The following is a 27,550-nucleotide window of genomic DNA, read 5'->3' as shown; positions in this document are numbered from 1 at the left end:
TATAGTTCAGCATTTTTATTATTATCTTTTAACAGATAACACATTTTCCTCATGATTGTTCATATAACAAGGATACATAATGACAAACACTGGAGATCAATGTGTGTACAAGACCAACACCACAACATATTTAATATAACTGTCATTCCATCAAGCTATGTAGAAAGTAAAACCCTTTCTGTTTGGTTTGCTCACAAGATATTCTAATACTTTATAATACAACTGTAAAATATTGGGAATCAAGAAGTATTCTAGGCAGTATTGTGATCTGTATGGTCATGCAGTCAACAAGAAAACAAAATGAAGTAATATTTGGAAAAAAATTGCACGAACAAATATTTTAGTGCAATTAAGTGTAAAAGAATTTTCTAGTTTGAGCCATATAACTCTTTTGAAACAAGAATGTGTCCCCAGTACACGGATGCCCCATCCGCACTATCATTTTCTATGTTCAGTGGACCATGAAAATGGGGTTAAATCTCTAATTTGGAATTAAAATTAGAAAGATCATATCATACAGAACATATATACTAAGTTCCAAGTTGATTAGACTTCAACTTCATCAAAAACTACCTCGACCAAAAACTTAAACCTGAAGCGGGACAGACGGACGAACGAACGAACGAACAGACGGACGCAGACCAGAAAACATAATGCCCCTAAATGGGGCATAAAAAGAATCTATGTTCAATATGATATTGAAAAATATAATTTTTAAATACATGCTTTTTTTTTCTTCTTTTAATTTAACATCCATAATTAACATTAGAGAATGATATAATTATGGGAAACTCTATAGGACTTAATCCCAATATATATCCACAGTTTTGGGAAACAAATTCAGAATCTGTAATGAAGGCATATGTCGCAAAAAAGAAAGGATAAAAGTAAAGGTATCCCATAACCTCTATGCGCAAATCTACTGTTTGTTACTCAAAATATTGATGTTAGATTTTTCAGTTCTCCCTCTTGTCATTTTGGTAATATTATTACCCACAATGCTAGGTTTTGCTTTTCAGTAGCCATGTTTGTAAAATGGAGGACACATTGATGTGAGTGAATACTTAATTATTGAATCTTTAAAGACCAATAGATAAGGATCAGAACAATCCGCTTTAATTCAATGAATAATGAAAACTTACATCTTTGATGAGGTTGTGTGTTGAATAGTAATTAATTAATCATTGATAAAACAAAATAAATGGCAGTTCTAGCATGGGACAATGTCATATCAATTTCTTAATCAGCAAAAATAGAAGAGCTCAGTTAAAATATTTTTGCACTTTTTTTTAGCAGAAACCTTATGTATCTTGTTTCGAAATAAAGTTCATATGCAATGAAACGATAAGCAAAAGTAAACAAGACATGAATGAATTTTTTTTTTTAAAAAGATTATACTTCAGTAAAAATTGGGCATGGAAAGCTATCTTAAATGACGGTAAATAGGATCCTGTATCTATCTGCATCTTTCTGGCTGTTTTGAGGAAGTCATTTAACTAGCTCACAAGTGAGCCCTAATGTTCCTAATTGCCACTTATGTATAAAGAGCCTTACTTTACCAATAAAGTTAATATAATTTTTTTCGACTTATGCAAGTTCTTTTAAATTAACATTAGAGTCAATTTATCTTTTATTTTTAATCTTCTACTCCAAATGACAAGGGGTCAAGTTTTACGAGTCCATAGAATGTTTTATAGCATTGTGAAATTAACCTATTCTGATAACAGATCCTTGATGATGTTTTGACCGTTTGATATGTTTGATGAAATAAACAGTAAAGGGCTCAATCTGAATGTAATTATGAAATGTGTCCTGACAATTTAAGATTTGTCAGACGAAATGACAGTCTATGGATGGATAAACAGCCAGATATATAAAGGCAACAGTAGTATACCGCTGTTCAAAACTCATAAATCCATGGACAAAAAAACAAAATCGGGGTAACAAACTAAAACCCAGGGAAACGCATTAAATATAAGAGGAGAACGACGACATAACACTAAAATGTAACACACATAGACAAAATCCCACGAGAACAGCCAGATATACGAGGCCGTTTTAGAGTGAGGGTATAATTATTATTTTATCTTAACAACTTAATAAACTCTTTTATATATTAGCAAAATAATATCCAAATTTCTAATTGTAATGGTAGTTTATTTGTTGTTGGGTTGCTGTCACATTAAATATATCTATGCATCGCTTTTATTCCTAGGACTTGCCTACATTACAGAATCTTATATAAAAGATGTATTCTTGTACATACAAATTTACACACATATATATATAATACTCATTACACACACTTACATTTTCTCTGGTGAAAATCATAGCTCATATTATTTCTTTCATATCTTTCAATCAAGATAAATTAAACATAGATATACATTTCTTCATATTATTTGAAACAAGATCCTCCATTTAAAAATAAGCAAGAATGAAAAGGTCCACATTCATGAAAGAAGAATCTGCTGATTAAAATAAAATTCTGAATTCTATGTTAGCACTAACTGTTAAGAACATAACATGCCTGAAAATGTTTGTTGTATCCATTATCAATTATTAATTATTGTGAGGTTCATTCTGTTGCTATATATAACAAAAAGAAGTGATCTTGTGAAGCTTCATATATTATTTTTTCCAAGTTATATTTCAAATAGTTGATACAGGTATTTAAAACATTTTTACAACAATGACATAAACATGTAACATAAAACACAAATATGCATAGAATTGATGTTGTATGGATGTCATTTTATAAAGCTTAACAAAATAATAGATTGAACAGCATTCCACAACAAATAAAAGTGTATAAACAATGCATTATAAAAACTACTTTTTCTTTCATTTTATATTCCTAGGCCACCAACCCTTCATTAAATGTACTGCAAAAAAGCTATTGACCAAAACATTTACATTAGTAATTCTAGCATCTGATAGTATAACAGCAGTTCTCAACCAAATATTGCACTGAGAAGAAAAAGCTACATCATAAACGTATTACTAGTTAAATTTTGAAATTAATTGAGTTGTTATGATTTACATGATTAATATTTATTAACAAGTATTTAATGAATGTTAAGAAAACAATTCAATTCTTATGAAGAATGTACCGTAAAGTTTGTGGCCGAGGTTGAAACTTGGGAACTGTCCCATGGGAAAGAGGGAATGTTTGATAATGCAGAAATAATTTGGAATTAACTGCAACAAGAACATATAACTGACATAAATTGCCAATTGACAGACATAAGGATACCATGAACTGGTAACGAAAGCTATATTTAGTTCAGCTTCATATATGGTTGAGAACTAAACGCTACTAGTATGCAACATATTAAAAGAAGCATAAAGATAATATTCCAACTTATCACAATTTGGTGTTTATGTATAAATGTAATTCCACCAATCCAATTATAACAAAATATACAAAAATAACTTTTCTACTTCAACAACTACTTACATTAACTTAAACTTAACTTTTAACAAAATTATACTCGAATAACTACAAATGAAATAAAAACTACAAAAATAGTAATTTGAGGTCAGGGTTCCTTTTCCAGTTATACAAATTACAAGCATAAATAAACCTTTCATACTGAATATACACGTCGTTTGGTATGGAAAGCAAATAGTGCCACCATTACCAATAATCTTTGAAGAATATAGATAGTATTTGAAAACCTCTTGCCTATATATATTTATAGTTTATCTTTAAAATAAGGTCAATCATTTGAATAATCAGTGGCAGATTCATGGGGTGTTCCATGGCTTAGAACACCCTCTCCCCAAATTTTTTATATGACAACTCATGCTTTTGTATAGGGACATATGGTTGGAACTCCCTATTAAAAATAGCTTGATCAGAGTCTGAAAATTATCTCAACATACATAAATCTAGATTTCATTTGCCTATGAATAGAATAAAAACATCAGCTGTTTATTTGTGTTGTATCTTAATCTTAGTTGAAGTTTTATTAGCGTGGAGAATTTTGCATTGATTCCCAACTTTAAGCATTGGTAAGATTGACACTAAAGTTTTATCACCCAATAATTTACTAACATGTGGCACTTATATACTTCCATACTTTGGCAAGTTCAAATAATTTACATATATCTCTCTACAGTCTTCATAGGACACAAATTTAAAACATGAATAAAGGAAAAAAACATGTGGACTATAAAAATCTATATAATTGGTTATGATTGATAAAAATATGTATAACATATACATTAGGTCATGCTTTACAAAATCCTAACAATGAAGTACAAACCCTTTACGTTTCAGTAAAATATTTTTTTTGAACATTTTTAGAACACTTTCTGTTTGGTAAATCTTCTACATTCATACTAACTTCTTATTATAATATTCCTTTAATTCAACTGACAGATTCAGTATGTAATTTATCCTGAATAATCTTAATAATCTACGTTTTTTTTACTGTTCTTATATACACGAGTCTAAATTGATATATAAAATTCTGGAGAAATACACAAAAAACAATGTCCAAATTCCCTTTTAAACCTTCACTCATCCATATTTTAACACGGACATATGAATGATATATAAAATGGTTTAGTACATAGTATATATTATAATACTTTTGGCTATTCCATTTAAATGAATGGGGGAGGGCAAACAAATATTTTTAGACATGGATTGAGGATCTTTAAGGTTCTACCTGTTTGTCTATGTGATGTGTGTACCACTACTAAAAAACAGCATGTTGGATTTTTATCTCCTAACCTTTCCTCCTGCACCCATTTTTATGAAATAGCCTTAGTAATAAATAATAAATAGCACTTTATGATATATTTAAGCATTGAACAATCCTACTGATTAGTAGAGTACGATGAATTGGATTTGTTTTATGTTTAATATCAATAATTGTGTTCTTTTGCTGTTCAGAGAAAATAATTTTACGAGTACAGGGAATGAAGAATTTAAGGATTGTGTTGATAAATGATGATGTGAGAAGCATTGGAAAGTTGTAGGGGTGATTGAAAAGCATTTTTTTTATTTAGGCCTAAGTAAATACATAATGAGAGGTTTTAATTAAATATAATCAAACTGAGGAACAAACATTTCACAAGATAAGACATGTTCAACAAAAACTAAGAAAACATGTAAAATTTAATAAGAAAATAATATAGCACCTTAAGTTCAAGGTCAAAGTTGAAAACTTGGACAACATAAAGTTTTTATCACAGTATGACTCAGATCAACCAAATAAATGACCAAAATGTTTTTCATTGAGAAATAAATCATTGTAAATCAGTCACATGACCAAAACAGTCAATTTACCATATATATATAATACAGACAGTGAAGAACTGACAATCTGTGAATTTGTTAGTATGGTGTAAAAATATTTACCACTACACAAATCATATTACTCAATCAATGTGCTCTATATATGGGTTAATATCAATTCAAATTTTATGAAGGTAATCCTTAAGGTTATTTCATCAAATTAATCATTTCTAAATTACAATGTGTATACGTTAATTTTTCTTCTGAATAGATTTAATGAACATTTACCTTCAATGCAAAGAAATGTCAAGTTTAAAGTGACTATTTGGATACCTTTTTCTAACTTATTCAAGAGAAATTATTCTGAAGTTCTGTAAATAAGAATCCGACAATGCATTGACAAATCTTTCATAAAAAAATACAAATGGAGACAGTTTCATTCCATCCTCCTGGAAAACTTATAGTTTTAACCTTGGTGTTATTAGACCAATGTTTTAAAGGGCACCTGTTTATAGTTTTCCCTTCTAATGAGTGCCTATTAATTATAGGGTCGATTGCTATTAATTTCTCTCTGAAAACTAGACTGTAACTTTATCACTGTATACTTGTATGTAATTGAATCTGACGTAAGATAAATGAACACTTCTGCTCAAAGTCTTCTGCAAAACAATTGATGATTTATAATAGCTAAGCCTGATATAATATCCTCCTACAAGGTTTTATAATACAGCCTTGAGCATTATTAAACAATAAATAAATGCCATTTGTGAAATATCTACATCAAAAACATCCTTCCTTCCAACTGTCATCATGACGTTGAGAAGACGTCGATCTAGGGGCAGGTAATCCACTTCTGGAAAAAAATAATAATATAAAATAAAATCAGAAGCATCAAAATCTTGAACTTTTTCATTGATTTTTCTAACATATACAACAGTCACTGATAAATTATAGAGCTAAACTTCATACCAAAGTGTGTTGCCATTTTATTATGTTTACTGTTGATATATATTTTTTTGAAATTTAAAATTATTACTGTTTTCAAGTAAAAACTTAAACTTAAAAATTTACACTTGAGGGGCAATAACTCTAAAAATTCCAAAACATTTAATTTGCTATAGAAACTGCTTAGTTTTTGAGATAAAGGTCAAGAACTGCATTTTACTCCTTTGTTTAATTTGAAGTTAATTTAAATCTGACCATGTTGCTCAATGGATCAAGTTCCACAATACCACTTTTAAACATGATTCTCTCAGAAATATTAGAGAATAGTTTCGAAACATTGGGCTCAGTAGTTACATCATAAGTGAAGATTTTTGTTATACAAAAAATGATGACAAAAGCTTATATGGCCCTTTAAGTAAATTGAGCTTAAATTCATGCTTAACCACAAGTCCTACGGCCCAGGCTTGTAAAATTGCTTTCAGGCTTGTAAAATTCTTCTCTACAAGCAAACAACATCCAACTTTAATTTTCGTAAAATTGTGATTCGGTCTTGTGGATTCAAAAGTTTATCGCTAAGACTGAAAAGGATAATCCTGTACCTTCTAACAGGAGTTGCAAGCTTGCTATTTCCAGGCCTTGGTATAGTCCGTCTAGATGGTGTTGGAAGACCAGTTCTTTGAGGTGAAGGCCCTCTAGGACTAGGTTGTCTTAAACCACTAACATTAGGTGATCCTGGCCGACCAGGCGCTTGAAGGCGTGAATACTGACGCACTTTTGGAGATACAGTTTGTTCACAGTCATCACTACCGCCAGAGGAATAATTGTCTAGATAAGGGTCACTACCATATTGTCCAGATGTTTGTGGTAATCTTGATACATTTTGGTAACTCCTTCTTAAACCTGGATTTTCTGCAATAGAACATATAATCATTTATATAATTTGATACAATTTTTGCTTCTTTCTTTTGTGTTAATCCAAATTTAAAGAAATATGCTAGATTGACCTTTATCTATGTGGATGACTAGAACAACTTGACAAGTTGCCTTACAACCTCTTCTCATTTATAAATAATTACATTAGACATGTTAGATGGATGTTTCATCATAATACTTTATTCTGATTGGCTAACTGCACATCACGTGTTATTCCTTAAGCAATTGCATCACTCAATAAAACTTTTCATTCATGATAACACGTGGTCCCACAATTAAGTGCACAGGTGAATTAAATAAAACAATTATAAAATTCATGTTTTCATGATCAGAGCTAAAAAATGTAATTATAAGTATTGAATGCTTCTTTTTGTAACTTCATAGGGTTGTAAAAGCGTTGACCGTGCCCACATTTTTAGTAAGAAGCGCTTCTGCGCTTCATACAAAATGAACTTCGGTCAACGCTTTTACACCCTAATGAAGTTACAAAAAGAAGCATTCAATTCTTAAAAAATGCAGCACCAAGCAATATTTGGTATCAAAATGTACATATCTAACTTTGATACTGTTGATTTATAATTCGTTGGATACCAATTTTGGTGGGTTTCATGGATACATGTGAACTAATAACAAATTTGCAATATGCTTTGTATACAGAAATTGGGAAAACCACGAAATCAACGATAAATAAACGAATCCACAGTACATTGGTCTCTCACTGATATACTTGTGTACAGATTTGTAATATTGACTGATCAAAATCTGCCAATTTTATTCAAGATGACAGATAATTCTGAAGAGACTGAAATGATGGAAACAAATATTCACCTTATGATCCTTTGTAGTGGTTATCAACATGATCAATGCTAGATAAAAGTTAGACAGAATAATCTGACTTTTCTGTGGTTATATTTTTCATTTCATATTTACTTTTTATCATTTGGCTATTCTGCTGTTCATTATTTTTTTGATGTGTCTGTTAAAGAAATGTTGTGTATTCTTTGTGTAAACGGCAGTGCTTAGTATTTTGTTCAACAACCTCCCCCCTATGAGGTAAAGTGCTCTAATCTAATGCTATCCAAATTGCTGTTTGTCTTATCAACTTCAAACAAAATCACCTTAACATTGAATTACATCTGTATACGCATACCATGGTAAACAATAACAGACAACTTAAGCTTGCAATTACTAACAGAATGATCAGCTTTAAAAAAAAAATCATGTTAACTTGTTACAAAATGTTTCTGTGGCACAAAGGGAAGTTATTCTTACATAAAAGATACAGAGAGTTACTTACCTTGATTATTATTATAATTATTTAAATACTGATTACTAGCATGTGGACTATCAGGAGGACTACTGGCATCAGAACCTAAACTATTACTCTGACTTAGATGTCTCTCACCTAAAGTAAAATAAAATAGGAATTTAACAATATATGTTCTACGAGGGACAACAACCCTTTATTGTATAGCAATATAATATTTGAGAGTAAAAATTGGTTTAAACTAAGATTTTGGCATTGATGACGTCATGAATTTTAAAGATTTATTGCACTAGTGCAATATTGGAATTTATTGCACGCTTACTTTTGGTTACTTTCTATGGGGAATAATATATTGCTATGCAATAAAAGAAGATCTTGTTTGTCTGTTTGTCTTTTTCTTTTTTAGCCATGGATATGTCAGTTTATTTTTGATACTTAAGTTTGAATATCCCTCATGTTTCCTTCTTTTAATTTGACAAAGAAGACTGACTGAGAAAATGAGGAATAAAACAGCTGTCTTTTGAATTATTACTCTGGCTATGGTGTCTGAAGCAAAAATGAAATGTTAATTTATTTTAATCCACAGACAGTGTGTGTTTAGAACAAAATATTTCTATATACATTATATGAAATATGTAATAATAATAAAAAAAAAAAAAAAAAACATTACTGTAAAAAGTATTTAAAAAAATATAAATAAAACTACTTTGCTTTGGCCTTAAAAATATATAAGATGCATTTTATACACAAAGCCTTTCCAATGAAAAAGAAGGCTGTTTTTAAGGTTGTAAGAGCATGTAAAAAGCTTTGACCATGTTGACATGAAATTGATCCAATTTTTTCATGCCGATCGCAGAAGAATTTTTTTGGGGGGTAATTATATTTATATGTATCTTTAGCAATTATTATTATGAATGTTTCAATGAGAAATCTATCTAACAATGTCAAGATGTCTTAGAGTTTTGTAAAACTATGTTTAAATTCTGAAAAATTCTTATTTTACTTTTTTCATACATATATGGTATATGCATGACACATCAATGATTTATTAAAAAAAAAGGAAAAAAAGCCAGCACATGCCTCAACTTATGACAAAACAAAACTGTATTTATACGGTTTAAAAGTATTTGTACATGTTAGTTACAGATATATATGTAATATGTAGACAATACATGAAACACATCCATACTGCACAAAAAAAAATAATCAAATTTCTGTCAACTTTGCCAAATGGGCAATAACTCTTACACAAATTAAATTTATATGCCAATGGAAAAATTATAAAATTATCTACACCATGTTTAAATATACCACATAAAAGATCATTCGATGTGTGAGGTTTCATTTTTCTAATACTTTCTTCGTAAATAAGACTGATAATTCTATGGGATATTATTCATATAATTTTCATTAATATTACCAGAAAGGTCTAAAAGATTGTTAAGAAATTAATGTCACATCATCGCATGAATATTCATTGTTTAAGACATCCAAACTGAAATACTACCAAGAATGCTCTATAGTGAGACCTTGCAAACTCAGTTATAAGAACAAAGGAACAAATTAAAAATATTTGCAAAGAATAAGCTTCAAGGAGGTTTTCTACTCAGTTTATAAAAAAAAACAAGCTTTTCATAACACTAGTATATATTGATAGGGTATTATTAAAGGAACCAAACGAGTTAAAAAATAAAGTTCAATGTCATTGTTTTTGAGATATTAGCCATTTATTTTTTGTCAGGCACAATGTTCTCTCTTGAATTTTTATAGCTTTATCATGGACAAGTTTAAGTGCTCGAAAACTATTAAAAAATAACAAGAATTTAATAAGACTTTTTTGGGGGTCAATGGACACAATTTTTTTAGGCATTCAAATGGATAAAACCAGAGGTTTTCTGTAAATCTGACAAAAATTTAAAAACATGCCAAGCGAACATCCTTAAATGGTATATTTAAATGTGGTGTATTTGTAACAACAAATAAAGCATAACCTGTAATACATCAATAAGAATCATTTCAGTTTTGTCATTTAGTGCACATGGACATTACAATATATAGTTTTGTCATTTAGCCCACATAGACATTACGATACATAGTTTTTATCATTTAGAGTACATAGACATTACAATACAGAAATTTTGAAATTCAAAGTAACCATGCATGACAGCCATGCTAACAACATGTAAATTGGTCAGGATATCCCTCTACAGAACTGTTTAATGCAACTTTCATAACTTGTAAATAACTATGACTTAATGTTCACTTACAAAGGTCACAAATGCATTCAAAGTATTTAAAATTAATTTAAACTTTGAATTTCAAGCTTTTTTAGTTGGACAACACTTTTTCCCTAAGACCCCAATCCATACAATTCAAATTCCAACATTTACAAATGTAATTTCTCATTGTGCTAAAACTTGTTTCATATATGTAATTAATATTATCGCAATTTTACGAAACTTTTCTTTGATCTTACTGACAGATTTCCTTTCTCAGCACAGGAGAGTAATATGAAAAATTATCCCTAGAAACTAAGGACACAATAAAATGATAAACCATGTTAACTTAAAGTAGCGATTAACAGATTATCATTGGCAATCTCAACTCAATTGCTTTTTATCACTTTCTCCATACCTGCCCTATCGAGAAAATCAATCTTGTTGAAATGAGCATCGATAATCTATAATTATCGCTATTTTGTGCATTTTTCCTTTGATCTTTTTTTGTGATAATTTTTCATATCATGCTACTCGCTTGAGATGGAAAATTATCGCTAGAAACTTAGCAGGCATGTGGCGTTGGTAACGAAATTGACATGAAATAGTCAACGTCGTCATAGGTAAAATAGCGATAAACAGATTATCATCGGTCATTTCAACTCAATTGCCTTTCGCACTTTCGCCGTACTGGCTCAAATTAGAAAATCAATTTTGTTGAGATGATCAACGATAATCTATAAGATCTACATACAAATAAGTCTTTAACATCAGAGATAACATGATTTCTTCAGTTCTATTTGTTTTACAAAACATGTGACTTAGTTCTATTTGTTTTACAAAAAAAAAAGAAAAATCATAGAAGATGCAGTGAGCTTATACTATCTAGGAACCAGTTCTGTAGAAAGATGTTTCAACCACAATCATGCTCCTTACCGTCAAATTTGTTTGGGCTACATCTATTACCCACATGGTTATCATTTTCTGTGTTAACAGATTGAGGAATCTGTCGTGGTTTTGGGGCTGAACAAAAATAGTACATTTATAAACAATAAAATTTTCTAACTGTATACTTTTTGATTTCAAATAAAAGTAATATAATTTCTATGAATTTAATAATTACACAAAAAAAAAAAATATGATTTCTTTAACTAAACCTCAACGTTCTCATAAATCTATTGTTTAAATATGAATATCAGGGTTGTCAGATACATTACTGTAATGAGTAACACTAAATCATTCCATCTCAAAAAGCTTAGAAACTATCGAAAGTTTTATTTTTGACAGACTAATCAAGTACTGCAGTTTTTAGACCTGCTTCTATCTTTATAGGTGATGCATGTATAATATATATAATTTTTCTCTAAACTTTTTTCTAAAGTAATCTAGACTTTATTATTACCTCTTCTTGGTGAAGACTGTGACATACTTTGCCGTAAACCTGAAAATACAGTGGTTGTAATAAATTAATAAGTATATAGACAGGGCTTTACTTTTTATCTTATTTCAATGTAAAAGGCCCTTTTGTTGTTACATATATTTTATTCCTATATTTCGGTCTCAGCATGTTTACTTTTTGTTCGTTGAATAAAGAGTTGAATTTAACTATTCATGAGTAAAGCTTTGTATCTTTTAAATCTGACTTTGGAACAAAAAATACAACATTGTATAGGTTGTCATTGGTTCATGTCTGTTATATTTGTTTCACAAATTGTTTGGTTGTAAATCAAGCAGTCAGTTTTCTGAATTGAATGGTTTCATATTTTTCATGTTTGGGCCTTTTAAAGCCACCCATACATTATGGGTTTTTCATTGTTGAAACTAGTTGCCTTTTATTGCTTACATTTACATCTCCTTATTTTTATATAACAGCTTTGTTTGAACACTATAAGCTTTAAACATGGTATACTTGTGTTCAACAAAATTTCAACTCATCACAGCAAGACTGAAAACAATTAAATTAATGCAAAATACTGTGCTTTAATTTCAGGAACAAGGTTTTAAATTTGTGACTTTTGCAGTATTTCAGGCCGAGTGAGTTTGATACAACAAGTGTCAACAACTGTTTTTGGATTTTATCATTCATAAATTGCTTTTGTTTTTTGTTTTATTTAAGTATGAATCGTTGTACATATATTGTCAGCAACATGTATCTAATGAAACTATGATACATGCATGTGTGCAGCATGCAGTTGTAATAATATGATACATGTATACAACAGCTTATTTTCAGGGCTCACACTACTTCAGAATTATAGGGAGAAGTGACTTCTCTTTTTGAAACTGATAGGGAGAAGTGGTGAGATTTGAAAGAGAAGTGCTCATTCGCGCGGTGCGCTACAATGTTTGGATTTTACAATAGTATAAAGGGCCATATGTAAATAATGTTCTATTTATATTGTTCAATTCATATCTGAGTAAAAATAAATACAATTAAAGTAACATTTGAAATAAAAAGTTGTTTAAGTTTTACTAAGGTTCTTGTGAGAAACTACCAACTAAATATCTAGCACTAAAAAAAACCCAATTATTTTAAAAAATGTAAAGAAATTATAATATCTATCAATTACAATTTAATTAAAAATTATCTTGTGTATGAAATTCAGTGTTTCTCATAAAAAAATATAAAAGTTATTAAGCTGGGCCATAATATATTGATATTAGTATGATAGTCTCAGAGTTAAGCAACTTTAATCATTAGTTTGAAACAATCCATAAAAAATATAGGGAATTATATACACCAATTAATTAGATGTAACCAAAAGTATCTTAATGTGTGTGGAATGCGCAATTTTTCCCTTTGGGATCAATATTCTTCTGTCAGCTGTTCCATCCGTGCGTCCATGGTAATTATTGTAAAAGTACGGATTTCTGTCATAGCTGGTCCGGTTCAGATCCGTAGTTTAGAAATCGGTCAATGGCGGACGAATGCAAGAAAATTTACAAAAATAAACGATGTTTGACAACTTATTTGGAAAGGAACATGACGTTTTTAATGCAATAAATGGATTAAACATTTACTGGAGGCAACTTTTATCACGTTTAAATGAAGTAACAAACTTATTTTGGCGCCGAAATTTAGGTTGATGTACGTTTTTGAGTAACAAGCACCGGAACTTGCGAAAATGCATGAAGTGATAAAAAGTTGTATTTTTATCAAATAACCTGCTACACACTGCGAAGACAATGCTTCAACCTCTTTTCTAAATATATTGAATTGTTTATGTCTGAATTTCTTTAATTATCAATAAAAAAATGATGTTTCATCAACTTGGTAAAAATTAAAAATGTCCGATGACAGAAGCGACTGAAAGCGAGTATCGTCAAGAACAGGGCGACTTGATTTCGCTTTTGGGGGTCGGGGAAAGCGAAGTGAAGGTCAGGAAGGCGACTTCTTCGCCAAAGTCGCCTGGTAGCGTGAACCCTGATTTTTAAACATAATTTCCATTCAAAATTCTTTGTTCATATCCACCAAATTATTAGTTTAGACTCAAATAATATTTGCAGAGTCAATGCAGACTTACTCTCTTCTTGTAATTTTGCTAAATTTTCTATATCTGAAACATTTGGATGATTTTTACTATCTGTACTGTCTGATTCTTCAGGAAGCTTTGCATGATCTGGTGGCATATCATTTACTTGAGGTCTGGTTCGTTTAGGTCTGGTAAATGTTCCAGTATCAACATTTTTACCCATTCCAATATTACTTCCTAAAATTGATAATGAAAACAAAATTCAAAACACAATTCAAATGCACTTTAATAAAATAGTTTTTGATTACTGGTGTATCAAGCTTACAGATAATCAAGATAAGAGTGCACAAGCTAAAATGTCTCACCTTCTTTACTGACCATTAATTCAACGTTGAAAGTCCTAAAAATAAAGATTTTACTGAAAGCATCATGGACACTAAACTGAAAGATCTATGACAATGAGTTCAAGCTTAGATTAATTTTGTCAGACAATTTGTTGACTGTTATTTGTTCCATTTTTCTTTTGACTATGGTGCTGTCTATATTTTTTTTGGCAAATGGTATGTCATTGCAACATTGTATTTACTCCCCCTTTTTAGAGTACTGTATATATCTAATTTGATTTTTTGGTGTTTTAACGCCATTTTTAAGCACTGTTTTATGGAGGCCGGTTTTTATTGGTGGAGAAAGTCTGAGTGCTCAGAAAAGCCACTGACTTTCGATATGAAAACTGACAATCCTATTAAATTATTATTGGAGTCGAGTGCACCCGTTTGTGCAGGGTTCGAACTAACAACCTCAGTGTTGAATGGCTAGTGATTACAGTAGTAACTACTTACACCACTTGACCACTGAGGCCCCTTTGGAGTACTGTATAATAATAATATGACACAATTCTTACCGTAAGACGTTGCCAATGATTTCCTGATGACAGGTTTGTTATTATATACAGGCATGACAGGTGTACTATCAGCAGAATGACTCATCTTAGTATAAGTTCTTGGTGTACTGTAACTTCCAAATACTGGTGTACTACAACTCCTACTCACTGAAAAAGTAATCAGTTTTGAAATTTGAAAGCAAGGATTAACAAATATAATCAACAAAGAAGAACAATTAATCCCATTCGATTTCTTACAAGCAGACAAAATAAATGTACATGAATGGAAAGTTGACCTTTTTTAATGGTTTACATAACTCTGATACATGTATAAAATACTATTACAAAAAAATAAAAGTTTGACTTTGAATTTATCTACCACCTATCTATGACCACTATCATCTAGACTATAATGACTATTCTCTAATTCTGCTGCAATTTAACCGTCTTAACCCTTTGTACATGTATAAAAAAAAATTGCAAACATGGGAAGATGAAAATGACAATTTTGTGGATTTGTGGAATTCAATCAAAAGGGATTTAAGTTTATCGAAAAAGATATTTTTTAAATCATTATCATCATTACAGAAATATGAGAAACAAACTGAGATTTTTACATACATTTAGTTACTAGTGGATGATTATCAGATTTATCTCATCTCAATAGTTTATAATAACTAATAAATATATATTTTAACTATCTAGAATAGATGAATCTGATAATGCATTGGTACATGTTACAATGTACATCATTGTACATGTAAGAATCTATATTTATAAATACTATCTTACTTCTAGCAGCTTCATCAAGTTTGAAAATTAAGGACCTCTTCACAGATTCCACCTCTGGACTTGGGTGCTCAAATTCTTGCCGAACCCATTTGTATGGACTAACTCTGTTCTGTGAAGGCGTGGCAGGTTTGGGGGATGAATATAACCTGTAAATAAAAATACAATTATAACAACAATGTTAATAACATTTTGTAACAAAGTTGAGTACTATTACATGTGTATACATAGTGTTCTCCCCAGTTGCAGAATTCAAGGGCATGTAACTCTTTTTTAGATTGAATTTTTGTGATCTGAAGCAATTAGTCATAATCATGATATGCAATATGAATATACATACATGTATTGCATTATGACATCATGTGTTTAATCAAAGAGCAGATTGCTCTGAGGGATACAATTGCCATTGTTTCATTGACACATGTATGCATGTAGCTGGATAATATTATTTTCAAAACTAATTCAAATGACAAACAGACATGTAAAATAGTTACAAAATAGCCTAACCCGGATAAAAGTGTATGAACAATGTAATTAGGTCTATTGTGTTTTATTTTTGTACTATCAATACCAAGTTTACTTTCCACAGCAGTCACTGACTGACTCAGAGTGAGAGATGTCAGAGAAGGTATTTTATTTCACTCATTGGTTATATTATATTTTATTAAGTGTCTGTTAGCGATGCGCCGACGTATAGTCATCAATGTGTTGATGGATCGTCGTATGATGTAGATGTAGATTTCAATTCGTATCTTATCACCTTTTTTCCTACGTTAATTCTAAACTGGTCAGCGTTCTATCTATAGCTTTGCACAAAAGGCCAGTGTAGCGATAAGTGAACACAACAGGGGTCCAGTTTACGTTAATTCTAGGAGGAACCCCATTCCTAACTCTTTAAATATTTAATTTCCTTTGGGTCAGTCATCATGGCTCCTTTCTGTACACATTTATCGGTTTAAATTGCATTCGTTTTTAATATAATACGACATTTATTGACAGAACCAGCCAATACTCGACGTCTTGTTTATATTCAGAATTCACGGAAGTTACTGCAGGAACAGTCAGAGCTCAGACATAAACAAGTCGATTTTTGTTTTTGACTTTAATAAGTCGAAACATGTATTTATTATAAAAATGTAGTTTCAATTTTAGACTTATCTAAGTCAGAAAATGTCAGACTTGTTTAGGTCTATTTATGTTGGTGAAAAAACTTAATGTTACTTTGTGGCCAAACTACACCACCTATGACAGCAAAAACCTGTATGAGAGTTCACAAGGACTTGAGCTATCTATATTTAATTATCTAATTGAACATCCTTACTAAACACAGATGTTTTTCCTCATTAAGTGTGATTCCAGGTGGTTGCATTGTAAGGTTCATTAACATTATCTCCGATTTTTTAGACTCTCATTCATATTTTTCTTTAGAAGACAAAGCATTGGCTTTCAATGTTATCATTATTTGATTTAGATGCATGACCTCCTTATAAGTATGCGTGGGTCTTGAAATTAACCAATTTTGATCACTCATCGACTTGTAGGAGTCGATATTTGCAACTTTTTGATTCTGGTCAATTATTTCTTGTTTAACAATATTGGACTTATATTCAAGTCGTAATTTGTCTGACATTAAAGGGAGACAAATCCTAAAACTTACAAGTTTAGACCTCTATGAGTTAAAAGCAGATTCAGACTTGTTTATGTCTGAGCTCTGACTGAGGAAGGGAGACAAACTCGAAACGATAATATGGAAGACTCCATTTCGCCTGAAGGGGTGTTCTACGATGTGGAATATATTTATTTTAATCTAAATGATGCATATGATTTAAAATTATGCAACAACAATAACCCTCAATAGCAGACATACATAGAAAAGATCCCATGAGTTATAAATTAATTAATTGAGTGGGGAATCCAGAGCAACCATTCAATCTAAAACCCCTTAAAGTCAAGAAAACTATACGCATGCGCATAATTTCCAAATCAAACCCTGGGGCAAGATATATTAAATGCTTATTAAACGACCTAGATGGTTCTCAATTTCTTTATGGAAGTACAATCTCAAATATCAGTTTCATAACGGTAACATAAGAAAAACTCCACTTCAGTTCTTATATGACAGAAATAGATTTATCGGTATTCAGAGAACTCTCGCATTTTATCAAAACTGGGAATTCCCTCTGACGTGTTTCTAAATTTATAACTACACTAAATATAAATACTGCTTAATTCTGATTTTCCGTGTTGTTAAAAACACGCATCGAAACCAAGGGAATTATCAAACATGAAGATTATGAAAAGAACATTATAGGAAAGTTGATTAAGTTCAATCCCTTTGTTTGTTTTTACCTTTTAAAGCAAGACAATCATAAGAATCTGAGATGTTCCCTTAATGTTTAGAATAAAACGATTGACGTGAGGGAAATTGCTCTGAGCCACCGGTATAAGTCTACAGATTGCTTGAAAGCAATCGTATCCCAATAACAATGAATAAAAATGGTTGAAAAGGTAATTTTAATACACCTTATTGCTACATGTATTCCTGCTTGACCCAAGAATCTGTTTGACTTCAACTTTTGACATCATCAATCAATGCATACAGCAATCACTTTTCAATTGTGGTGTAAGATATTTTCTATTATGACATGTACAAATGTATATGATGTCAAAATTTTACGGGAACTTTTGTGATGTCCAGTAATAACGGACAAATAGCAATAAGGTCTTAGGTCTGAGACCACAATTATTTGGTAGTGCATTTCTTTTAGAACATAAATGAAAATAAAAAAAATCCCACCTGCCCTTTCTCAAAGAAACTTTTACCATGTTTACAGTGTGTTGTACTACTTTTGGGACAAATTATATCAAAATTACAGAAAACTTCATTGTCTCTAACTCAAAATATGGACAATTTTATGTTTAGGGCGTCTTGAAATCTTTTGACAGCTTCCGAAGTGCTAATTTTAAACCTTTTTCAGCTGGAACAAATCACTACTTTCCTTTAAAATTCTGGACCCAAATTTTTTTACAGTGTAATTTCACCCCCCTACTTGCAATTTGAGGCATTAAACATGGAGAAATAAATTTGGAAGGGGTATAAAAATTAATGGCAAGTAACCCACTGTCAACACTACGGACTATATTTGTGAACAACGAAAATCAAGTGACGACAATGGTGGTCTCGACCTCATGATGGTTCTGGAAATCTCTGAACCATTAACAAATTTCGGTAACTTCAGATTTTATTTGGTTTTTGGCATTTATAAATACTAGATAAACTGTTATCACAGATATATATGTCTTGCTTTTTTGTCATTTTGATAATGCAAATGTTGAAATTAAATAGCAACATTTCCTGAAAGCTAAAAAATCTCCATGGAAATGAGATGTGCCAATGCTAATACAACTGCATACTAAATACCATTGACTTATCATAAGTAGTTCAATTTCAACAACTCCAACCACAAACTAAAACATGTAAACCATTGTAAACTAAGCAAAAATTTCAAAGTCAATAAACCATAACTGAGAGATGGGGCTAAATAATCTCAATGGACATGATGGAAACGAGATATGCCAATGCTTATGCTACTGCATACCAATTATCATTGACAAGTACCAGGTACCACTAGGGGTTCCTTATAAAGTGAACTAATCACAAACTAATACACAAAAATAATTTAAATTTCAAAGTCAAGACCATAACTGAGGGGGGCAGATCCAAATAATCACCATGGAAATGAGATGTGCCAATGCTAATACAACTGCATACCAAATTTAACAGTGTTCTCCCCAGGATTTTTGGATAGCGCTGTGGTAAGCGCGTGATTTTAGACAATTCTCAGTAACTTTGTTGCGGTACGCGGTTGGTTTGTACTTGATTTGTTATGTGTTTTTCTTATATTATGCTATTGATGTTTTCTCTTGTAATGATGTCCTCATCATGCTCATGGAAGTTACCCCTTTGTTTGCTAATATTATTTTCTGGATATCATGGATATAGACATGATAGAAGAAAACGTCTTATTTTCTACATTGTAAATTCGTACAATCCTCATATTATCTGTGTATAAAACCCAAGGAGAAGTCTTTTCCATGATGGGTCTATCTATTCCACACTGCCTATGTGAGCATGGTGAGGATTTATTATCAATGCAGTGGTCTCGCTAGCCCAAAATAGAAGGGCGCCGCGCCCTGGGTGCCCTCAGCCGCGCCCTGGGTGCCTTCATCCGCGCCCTTCTGTCCTGATGTCTTTTTCCAAAATTATCTTGTGCCGTTTTGGTAAAATTTTGTTTCATCGATTTCTGATCTCCTGTGTGGTTGCCCCCAGGTTAATCATGTCATTACACTCAATTACAATGATAAAGACTTCAAAGGTGTAAATAACTAGGTAATTTAATTAGGACAATGCATCTTTTTGTCATACTTTTGATGAATGTGTCAGCGAGTGTGTTTAGCTTGGGTCTCGATCTCCAAGTCACAATGGAACTAAGAGCGTATATAAGTGAAGACTTTCATGACTTTAGAATTGAATTTAAGTCATCAAAATAAAAGTATGCCTTCACAGAAATGCCTTCCATCTCAACTTGTTAGCGACAAGCACAGTTTTTAATTAACCCAAACTGGTGGAAATTGATTTTGGAGTTACTTCCCCTGTTTTAGATTATTACAAATTTGTGCTCTTAAAATATTATCTAGTAACAAAAAAAGGAATAAATTACCAATTGAATATATAATAACATAATAATGTTACCTTAAAGATATTAATTGTCTTTGAACATATTAAAAAAAAAATATTGCAATTTCTACTTGATAATTATACTTTTAGCAATCCATGTTCTAAACATTGTTAAATTAGTTAACTCGTGATATTCACAGAAACGTAAACAAAAAAATGAGCAGTGCCTTTTCTTATCATAATAATTGCCCTGCCCTCCACTGGCACCCTGCCCCTTTTGATTTCTAGCTAGAGCACTGTCAATGTATATATAGCTAACAGGTGATGTTGCAGAACTGAACATTTAAGGATGTACTTAGGTGAGGTTAGGTGAAAATTAATAAATTAAGAAGTTAAAATTGATACTATAAGCAGGTAGAGCACTCTTTAAGGATAAAAATAAGCTAAAAATATTGATAGGTCATGGACCTCCTTTTCGAGATATTTGAGATTTAAAATATGGCGGGAAAAGGCTGACTCGGACTTTTACCTTTTATTTGCATTGATATTATTTCGGTCTCAAAACCAAAGAAAGAAAATCAAGAATCTTCTAAAATTTTGGTAAATGACCTTTCATGAGCTAATAAACCTTATATGAAAAAATAAATGGGTGTTATGGGGCAAAATATTTTATATTGTATTGTATAGAAAAACACCAAGGAATTCGAACATTTGACACAAATTCCAAAACCTCGCCTAAGTACATCCTTAAGTCCAACAATAAAGTCATTGTCAGCTTCTGTGTTTGGTTTTGTAACCCACTGTACCAGTGTACTGTTAACCTTACGACTTTTGACAGGAAATTGAGGAATTGACATTTTTTAGCATAACGATTTGTCATTTTTCTGAGCTTAACGTTATATCAGTGTTCCAGCTAGGCCGTTTTCAGAGGGCGCGGCGCCCGCCCTTTTCAGAGTGGCGCCCTGTGCCCTTTTTACAGTTTCCAGGGCGCCCTGCCTTTTTTGAAGATCGATTGCATATTAATTTGCGTATTGATATGATACGCTAATTACTAAAATTTACCTGGGGAAAAGATTATGACTTTGTTTAGGCCAAAATAAATAAATAGTGTGTTTCCGGTTTCCCGACCCTACCTCCGTTTCTGACGCCGACCCTAAACATTTTATTGACAAAAATAAAAAAATATCAAAAACCCGAGTTTTTCTTTCTTTCCGGATCCGACTCTTCGTTTAGAAAACTACAGATCTTCAAAACGTTTGATAGCAATGACCAATACAGATAAGTCAAGTGTTTCAAGAACCTAGATTTTAAATAAACAAGCATGGCTCTGAACAACCGTGCAGCATATTGGCTGTCAAATATGCAAAATGTAATCACATGGTTGCAAAATATTTAAGAGTAAAATCCACAGTGACTCGGTAAAAATCCTAGGATTTTTAAAAATAAACTGCACATATACGTACACTGCTAGAAAACAAAGAAATAGTAGTGTCAACGTCAAAGACGTTAGTAAAGTAATACAAATAGACAGGAAATACTAAAATTTACGACAAGGGGGCAGACAATGTGTAAAAAGAAATAGAAAGCTTTCTCCAGTAGGGAGACATGGTGTATGATTCATGTTCATTTATAAATGAATCTGCCCCTGCACCATGTCTACTTTTTATTCTTTTAAATCTTCTCAGGCTGGTCCCACAACAGTTTATAAGGAAAAGAAGAAAGAGAAGGAAAAATAATCATGTCCTATTAAAATATCTACATTTTTTCCATAAATTTAATAAGAAAGATTTTCACTTTTCTCAAAACCTGAAATTTTAACAATATTGTCAGAACCCCACTCTTCAAGATTAAATTCTGTCAACAAGTCAAACATCAAAACACATCTGTTCATTAAATAAAGAGAGTGCAAGAGTACTACCCCTCGACAATTATAATAAATTGCTGCTTAGCATCAATGATCAATTTTCAGTGTTTTACTACTAAAAAAAGGGGTAGGAATCTGTTCCCACATGTATACCCTGTGTGACAGAAAACAGAAAATTTAAAAAGCTGTAGATTTTAGTACTATTATCAAAGAAGCATGCGGGCTCATCAAATGATTTCATTTGGAACCTTTTTCTGCTGTCATCGATGGAAAAAAATTCATTAATTCCTTCAAATAGAATCGGTCAGTCGGCAATTATCTTTGAAGAAATGTGCATACAACAACTTGGGCACAATTTGCGATGTTTACCGTAGTTTCATGGAAGAAACGTAATGACAGAAAGTTGGAAAACCATTATAAACTCGTTGAAGACATTGTTTTACTTGTTTTCTGTAAAATAAACAGAAAATTCAGACGTATTTGTCATTGACTGCCTTCATTTTTGATACGAAAATAACAAAATCGGCCGCCATATTGTGATCATATTTACGTACTGTTTATAATCCTCCAAAGAAGGAGCACACCCGAATAAAGAAAGATAACTCAATCTGATTTTTTTCCTAGCATTGAGTAACCCATTTACATATTCTAAAATGTGTCTCCATACTTCTTGCTTAAGAATATATATGTTTAGGTATTTATTTTGAGTTATGGGAAAAGTTAAAGAGGGTCTTAGTAGCAGTGTTGGTAGGGTGCCTTGGTCATCTTTTTCTGTATTCTTTATTTTTGATATTATTTTTCACTGTTGCTTTATATCCTAAAATTGTGAATTTACTGAGTGAGCACAGCTGTTTTGTGCTGTATTGCCATCAAGCACAGCAGAAGTAGAAAGGTGAAACTGGTAAAATGTGGTAGACCATAGAAACAGTATGAAACAGATCTCCTTTCAAAACATACTGCATATAAAGTTCAACTGTGCCAAGCAATGATAAAAAAAACTTGTGTGACAAGCTGCTTGACAAGTTTTTCAGCCTTAAAAGTAGAAAGATAGAGTTCTATATGGGCTAAAGATGTTGTTCTTGTATAACCTGTGATTCAACGAATAAACACAAATGTTTGATTAACATCTTTTATTAAAATATGCCCTTTTCATATTATCATATCGCGCGTTAAATGCCCTTTTTCAGGATTGGCACCCTGCCCTTTTGAAAACCTAGCTGGAACACTGTATATAATATTCAAATGGCTTCATCCAAACTGGACATCGAGAAAGTGAATTTCTCAAGTTGTATCAGCTTGGGGTTTGTTTTTCTAATCATATCCTCTCAATTGTTTTCAAATGGTAAAATTCATTACTGTAGAATTGCTGCCTTACCTATTATTAGTTCGAAAAGGTTATAATTAATACTTCAAAGCTTCTTCGGTGTTCGTATGGATAGCTATGGTAAGCCCGGCAAATGCTTGAAATGGTAATAAAACCCTGTGTTTAAATCGCTTTTAAAATCATTGTTTGTTCTCAAAGTTCGCTAAACAAAATTTTGAGTGTCGTCGGAAAATGCAGTCAATTTATTTTATCGCATTTCATTCATACATTTGTATATGCCTCTATTTACAATGATTTATTCTTTAAATTAAAACAATAGATGTCAATGTTGAAATCTTTGTTTATTTTCATCTTTCAAAGTCACCATTTTGTAAAATTTATTAGACTGGTTCCACGGTGTTACTTAATACAATGGAAATAATTCATTTAGAAATAGAAAACGAGTTGATCATGTGATCTGAAGTGAAAAATAAGCGGGAAATTTGAAAAATTATGATAATTACGAAAAAAATATAGCAACGCGCTTGAGTTAGATAGCACTGCGGTCAGTGCAATAGAATAGTGGGAAATTGTGATAGCGCTGATAATGGCAGAGCTAAAACGGCCTGGGGAGAACACTGAAATATCATTGACCTACCACTAGTGGTTCTCCATAAACTGACCTAATCACAAACTAAAACATGAAAACTAACCAAAATTTTTAAAGTCATTGGACCATGACAGAGGGTGCAGGGCCAAACAATCCGATTCTCCATGGAAATGAGATATGCCAATGCTTATGCAACTGCATACCAATTATCATTTACCTACCACTAGTGGTTCCTAAAGTGCCCTAATCACAAACTAATACATGAAAAACAAATAAAATTTCAAAGTCAATAGACCATAACTGAGGGGGCGGGGCCACATAATTTCCATGGTGATGAGATGTGCCAATACTTATCAGTGGTCTCGTTAGCCCAAAATAGAAGGGCGCCGCGCCCTGGGTGCCCTCAGCCGCGCCCTGTGTGCCCTCAGTCGCGCCCTTCTGCCCTGACGCCGTTTTAAAAAAAAAACCCTTGTGCCGTTTTGGTAAAATTGCCTTTGTTTCATCGATTTCTTATCAGAAGTTGAATTACAAATATGACACCTGGAGATTGCCCCCAGGTAATGAGGTTTATCATGTTATTACAATTAATTATTGTGGATAAGACTTCAATTAAAGGTGTTAATTACTAGGTAATTTAATTACGACAATGTACCTTTTTGTCATAAATATGATGAATGTGTCGGCATTTTCTTTCGATCTTCAAGTCACAATGAAAGTGTGTGCGAATGAAGACTTTCATGAATTTAGAATTGAATTGAAGTAATCAAAATAAAACTATGCCTTCTGACACAGAAACATCGTACATCTCAACTTGTGAGCGACAAGCAGACGTAAACATGGAAATTAATTTTGGAGTTATTTCCCCTGAAAATGCTTATTACAAAATTGTGCCCCTAAAATATTATCTAGTATTAAAAATAGGAAAAAATAACCAATTGAATACAAAATTATATAAGAATGTTACCTTAAGGATATTAACTGTCTTTGAACATACAAAAAAAAATATATTGCAATTTATTTTTGATAATCATACTTTTGGCAATCCATGTTTTATTTATTCTCAATATAGAAATATGAACTATTATTTTGTTTGAATGATGTCCAACCTGTCATGTTACTAAAATGCAAGTGTGCAGTAATACTCTCATCACAAATCAACTTGATGAAGCTATACTAAATAAGATATTCTTATACACGAACAATAAAAACAGGTTTTGAGGGCCAAGCTCTAGATGACATTTTGAAATACAACTTCTCTGTCATGTACATGTATGGTAAACTATGAGATGTTTAGTTTATGTTCTTTCTTTTGGAAGCAGAGGGGGTGGGGAGAATAGTAAGTTTATTTTGCCTCTTTTGGTTAATAGTATGAATGTGTATTGCCATGTATTATGAACATGATATAGTATGAATGACTTTTCTTATGCAAATTTTATAGAATAAATAATCAAAACAACAACTTTATAAATGCATCTTTATTAACAATATATACAGTAAAAAAATATGTGAACTCGTGATACACGCAGGGACGTAGAAAAAAAAATGAGCAGTGCCTTCTCCTATCATAAAAAAGTGCCCTGCCCTCCCCTGGCACCCTGCCCCTTTTGAATTCTAGCTAGAGCACTGCTTATACAACTGCATACCAAATATCTTTGACCTACATTGTACATGTACCACTAGTGGTTCACCATAAACTAGACCTAATCACTAACTAATACATTGTTGACGCCGCCACCACCGAAAACAGCATACCTATGTCTCGATTTTTGACTCCTTTATGCGAGACAAAAATGAGAAGGATTTTGAATGTTTGACATCGATTTTCATCAACCTGTAGATAGATTTTAATTTTACCAGGCATAATTCTTTAAATTTGTCTATAGTTCTGTATGAAGTTGTTCCCAGCATGCCATTTTTACCGTATTTATAAATGCCTAATTCGTTAATGGTTCAGTAAATGAATTCGGTAACCGTTACCGAATTCATTAACCTTACCAAATTTAGAGATTTCCAGAACTTGTAATGCTACTTTTGTACAGTTGTAGTGCTGTTGTTTCAAATATAGAAAGAAAAAAAAACATGTCACAATGAAAACATATGACAGGACTGCAGGATGATGAATAATTTCTTATACATTTGCCTTACCAACTGTCTTCTTCATCTTTCATTGAAAGATTTTCGATATCAACCAATTCAGAATCATCGCCTGATTCAGCAGGTTGATTCTTTAGATTTAAGGTGTCGGGAATATTGTTATTATGATGTAAAGTCAATTTCCCATGTTCAATTTCACCGTTCTGTACGTTTTCTGAATTGTTTTTTTGTCTAGAACGAAGCACTTCATTTTGCTTTTCAAGCTTTTTGACTAGATCTTGGAGTTTGCGAACTTCCGCTTCTGGGTCTATCGATGAATCTCCGCTATCCATGGTTATTGGACATTAGTTTTATAGTCAAATGACTTTGTAAAATACAAAATTGAACACAGTTGGGACACACTTCATATCTTGGAAGCCATTTTGTGTTTAGTTTAAACACGCATGCGCAAATGGTAACTTCCGTTTACATTTTCACTCATAGATTGCTGTGCGATCACTAGATTCATTATGAATCATTGGCAGGTGCGCAATCCTTTGATCTCTTGATTAGTATTAATTATCGATTAAAAATGATCCGGTTAGGAATTATTTTTGCGAAATATCGTCCCAAAGAATAATGAATAAACCGACCTATAGACTGAAAATTTAGCAAGTTGTATAATGAGTCTGTATGAGTTCTATAAATGTCATAAATCGATCTGAAACACAATCTGAAGGCTATGAATTGCTAATTATAGCCGTGTATTCATCTTTTATTACTTTTTTGTATGAAGTATCATTCTATAGAAAGTGCGAATCGAGAAACCCGTTTCTTATATAGAGTCGAGATATTTTCTGATACGAAATTTTAAAAATATATATGCAGACACTCCATGATGAAAAGCAAATGCATATTAATTTTGCTTATGTACAACACACTTGGGATAAAATGTTCAAACCTCATGTATGTACTTTATCCTTCTGAATACGTCTATATGTTAAAAATTCCTTCCGAATGTCAACAGTCTTCTCAGATTTCTTATGTACACAAGAAAATATCGCTACTCCACATAAGAAACGGATTTCTCGATTGGCATTTCCCGTAGACTGAGTCTACGAACTCCAACAACCATTTAGGTATCAGAATTTTATTCTTAGGTAAAAACATAAATTTTCAATTTTATCAAGGTTACGTTCAAGTTTATATAAGCATATAGATATGATATAAGCCACGGTAAACTAAACCAGAGACGTGTATCTACTATA

General features: G+C 31.7%; 1 protein-coding gene across 2 annotated transcripts; it reads right to left on the bottom strand.

The window, feature by feature from the left end:
- LOC139486090 (SLAIN motif-containing protein 2-like) lies at positions 1–26,778 on the bottom strand. Of its 2 annotated transcripts, XM_071270791.1 has the most exons (10): positions 26,355–26,750; positions 15,758–15,903; positions 14,987–15,133; positions 14,137–14,322; positions 12,015–12,053; positions 11,549–11,635; positions 8,427–8,534; positions 6,796–7,105; positions 682–6,104; positions 1–404 (listed from the first exon to the last, which is right to left on the bottom strand). In XM_071270791.1, exons 1-9 carry the CDS (start codon positions 26,633–26,635, stop codon positions 6,032–6,034), a joined length of 1,377 nt encoding a protein of 458 aa, XP_071126892.1. In that variant the 5' UTR covers positions 26,636–26,750; the 3' UTR covers positions 1–404; positions 682–6,031. The 2 variants fall into 2 exon arrangements, with proteins under 2 accessions (XP_071126892.1, XP_071126893.1); XM_071270792.1 differs by lacking the exon at positions 11,549–11,635 and having other exon boundaries at positions 26,355–26,778.
- Between the last annotated feature and the right edge of the window lie 772 nt (positions 26,779–27,550).

Source organism: Mytilus edulis, chromosome 8 (genome assembly GCF_963676685.1).
Source record: "Mytilus edulis chromosome 8, xbMytEdul2.2, whole genome shotgun sequence".
In the NCBI taxonomy this organism is placed as follows: domain Eukaryota; kingdom Metazoa; phylum Mollusca; class Bivalvia; order Mytilida; family Mytilidae; genus Mytilus; species Mytilus edulis.
Note: the sequence above shows the minus strand (reverse complement) of the source record. Positions and strands in the feature narration are given on the sequence as shown.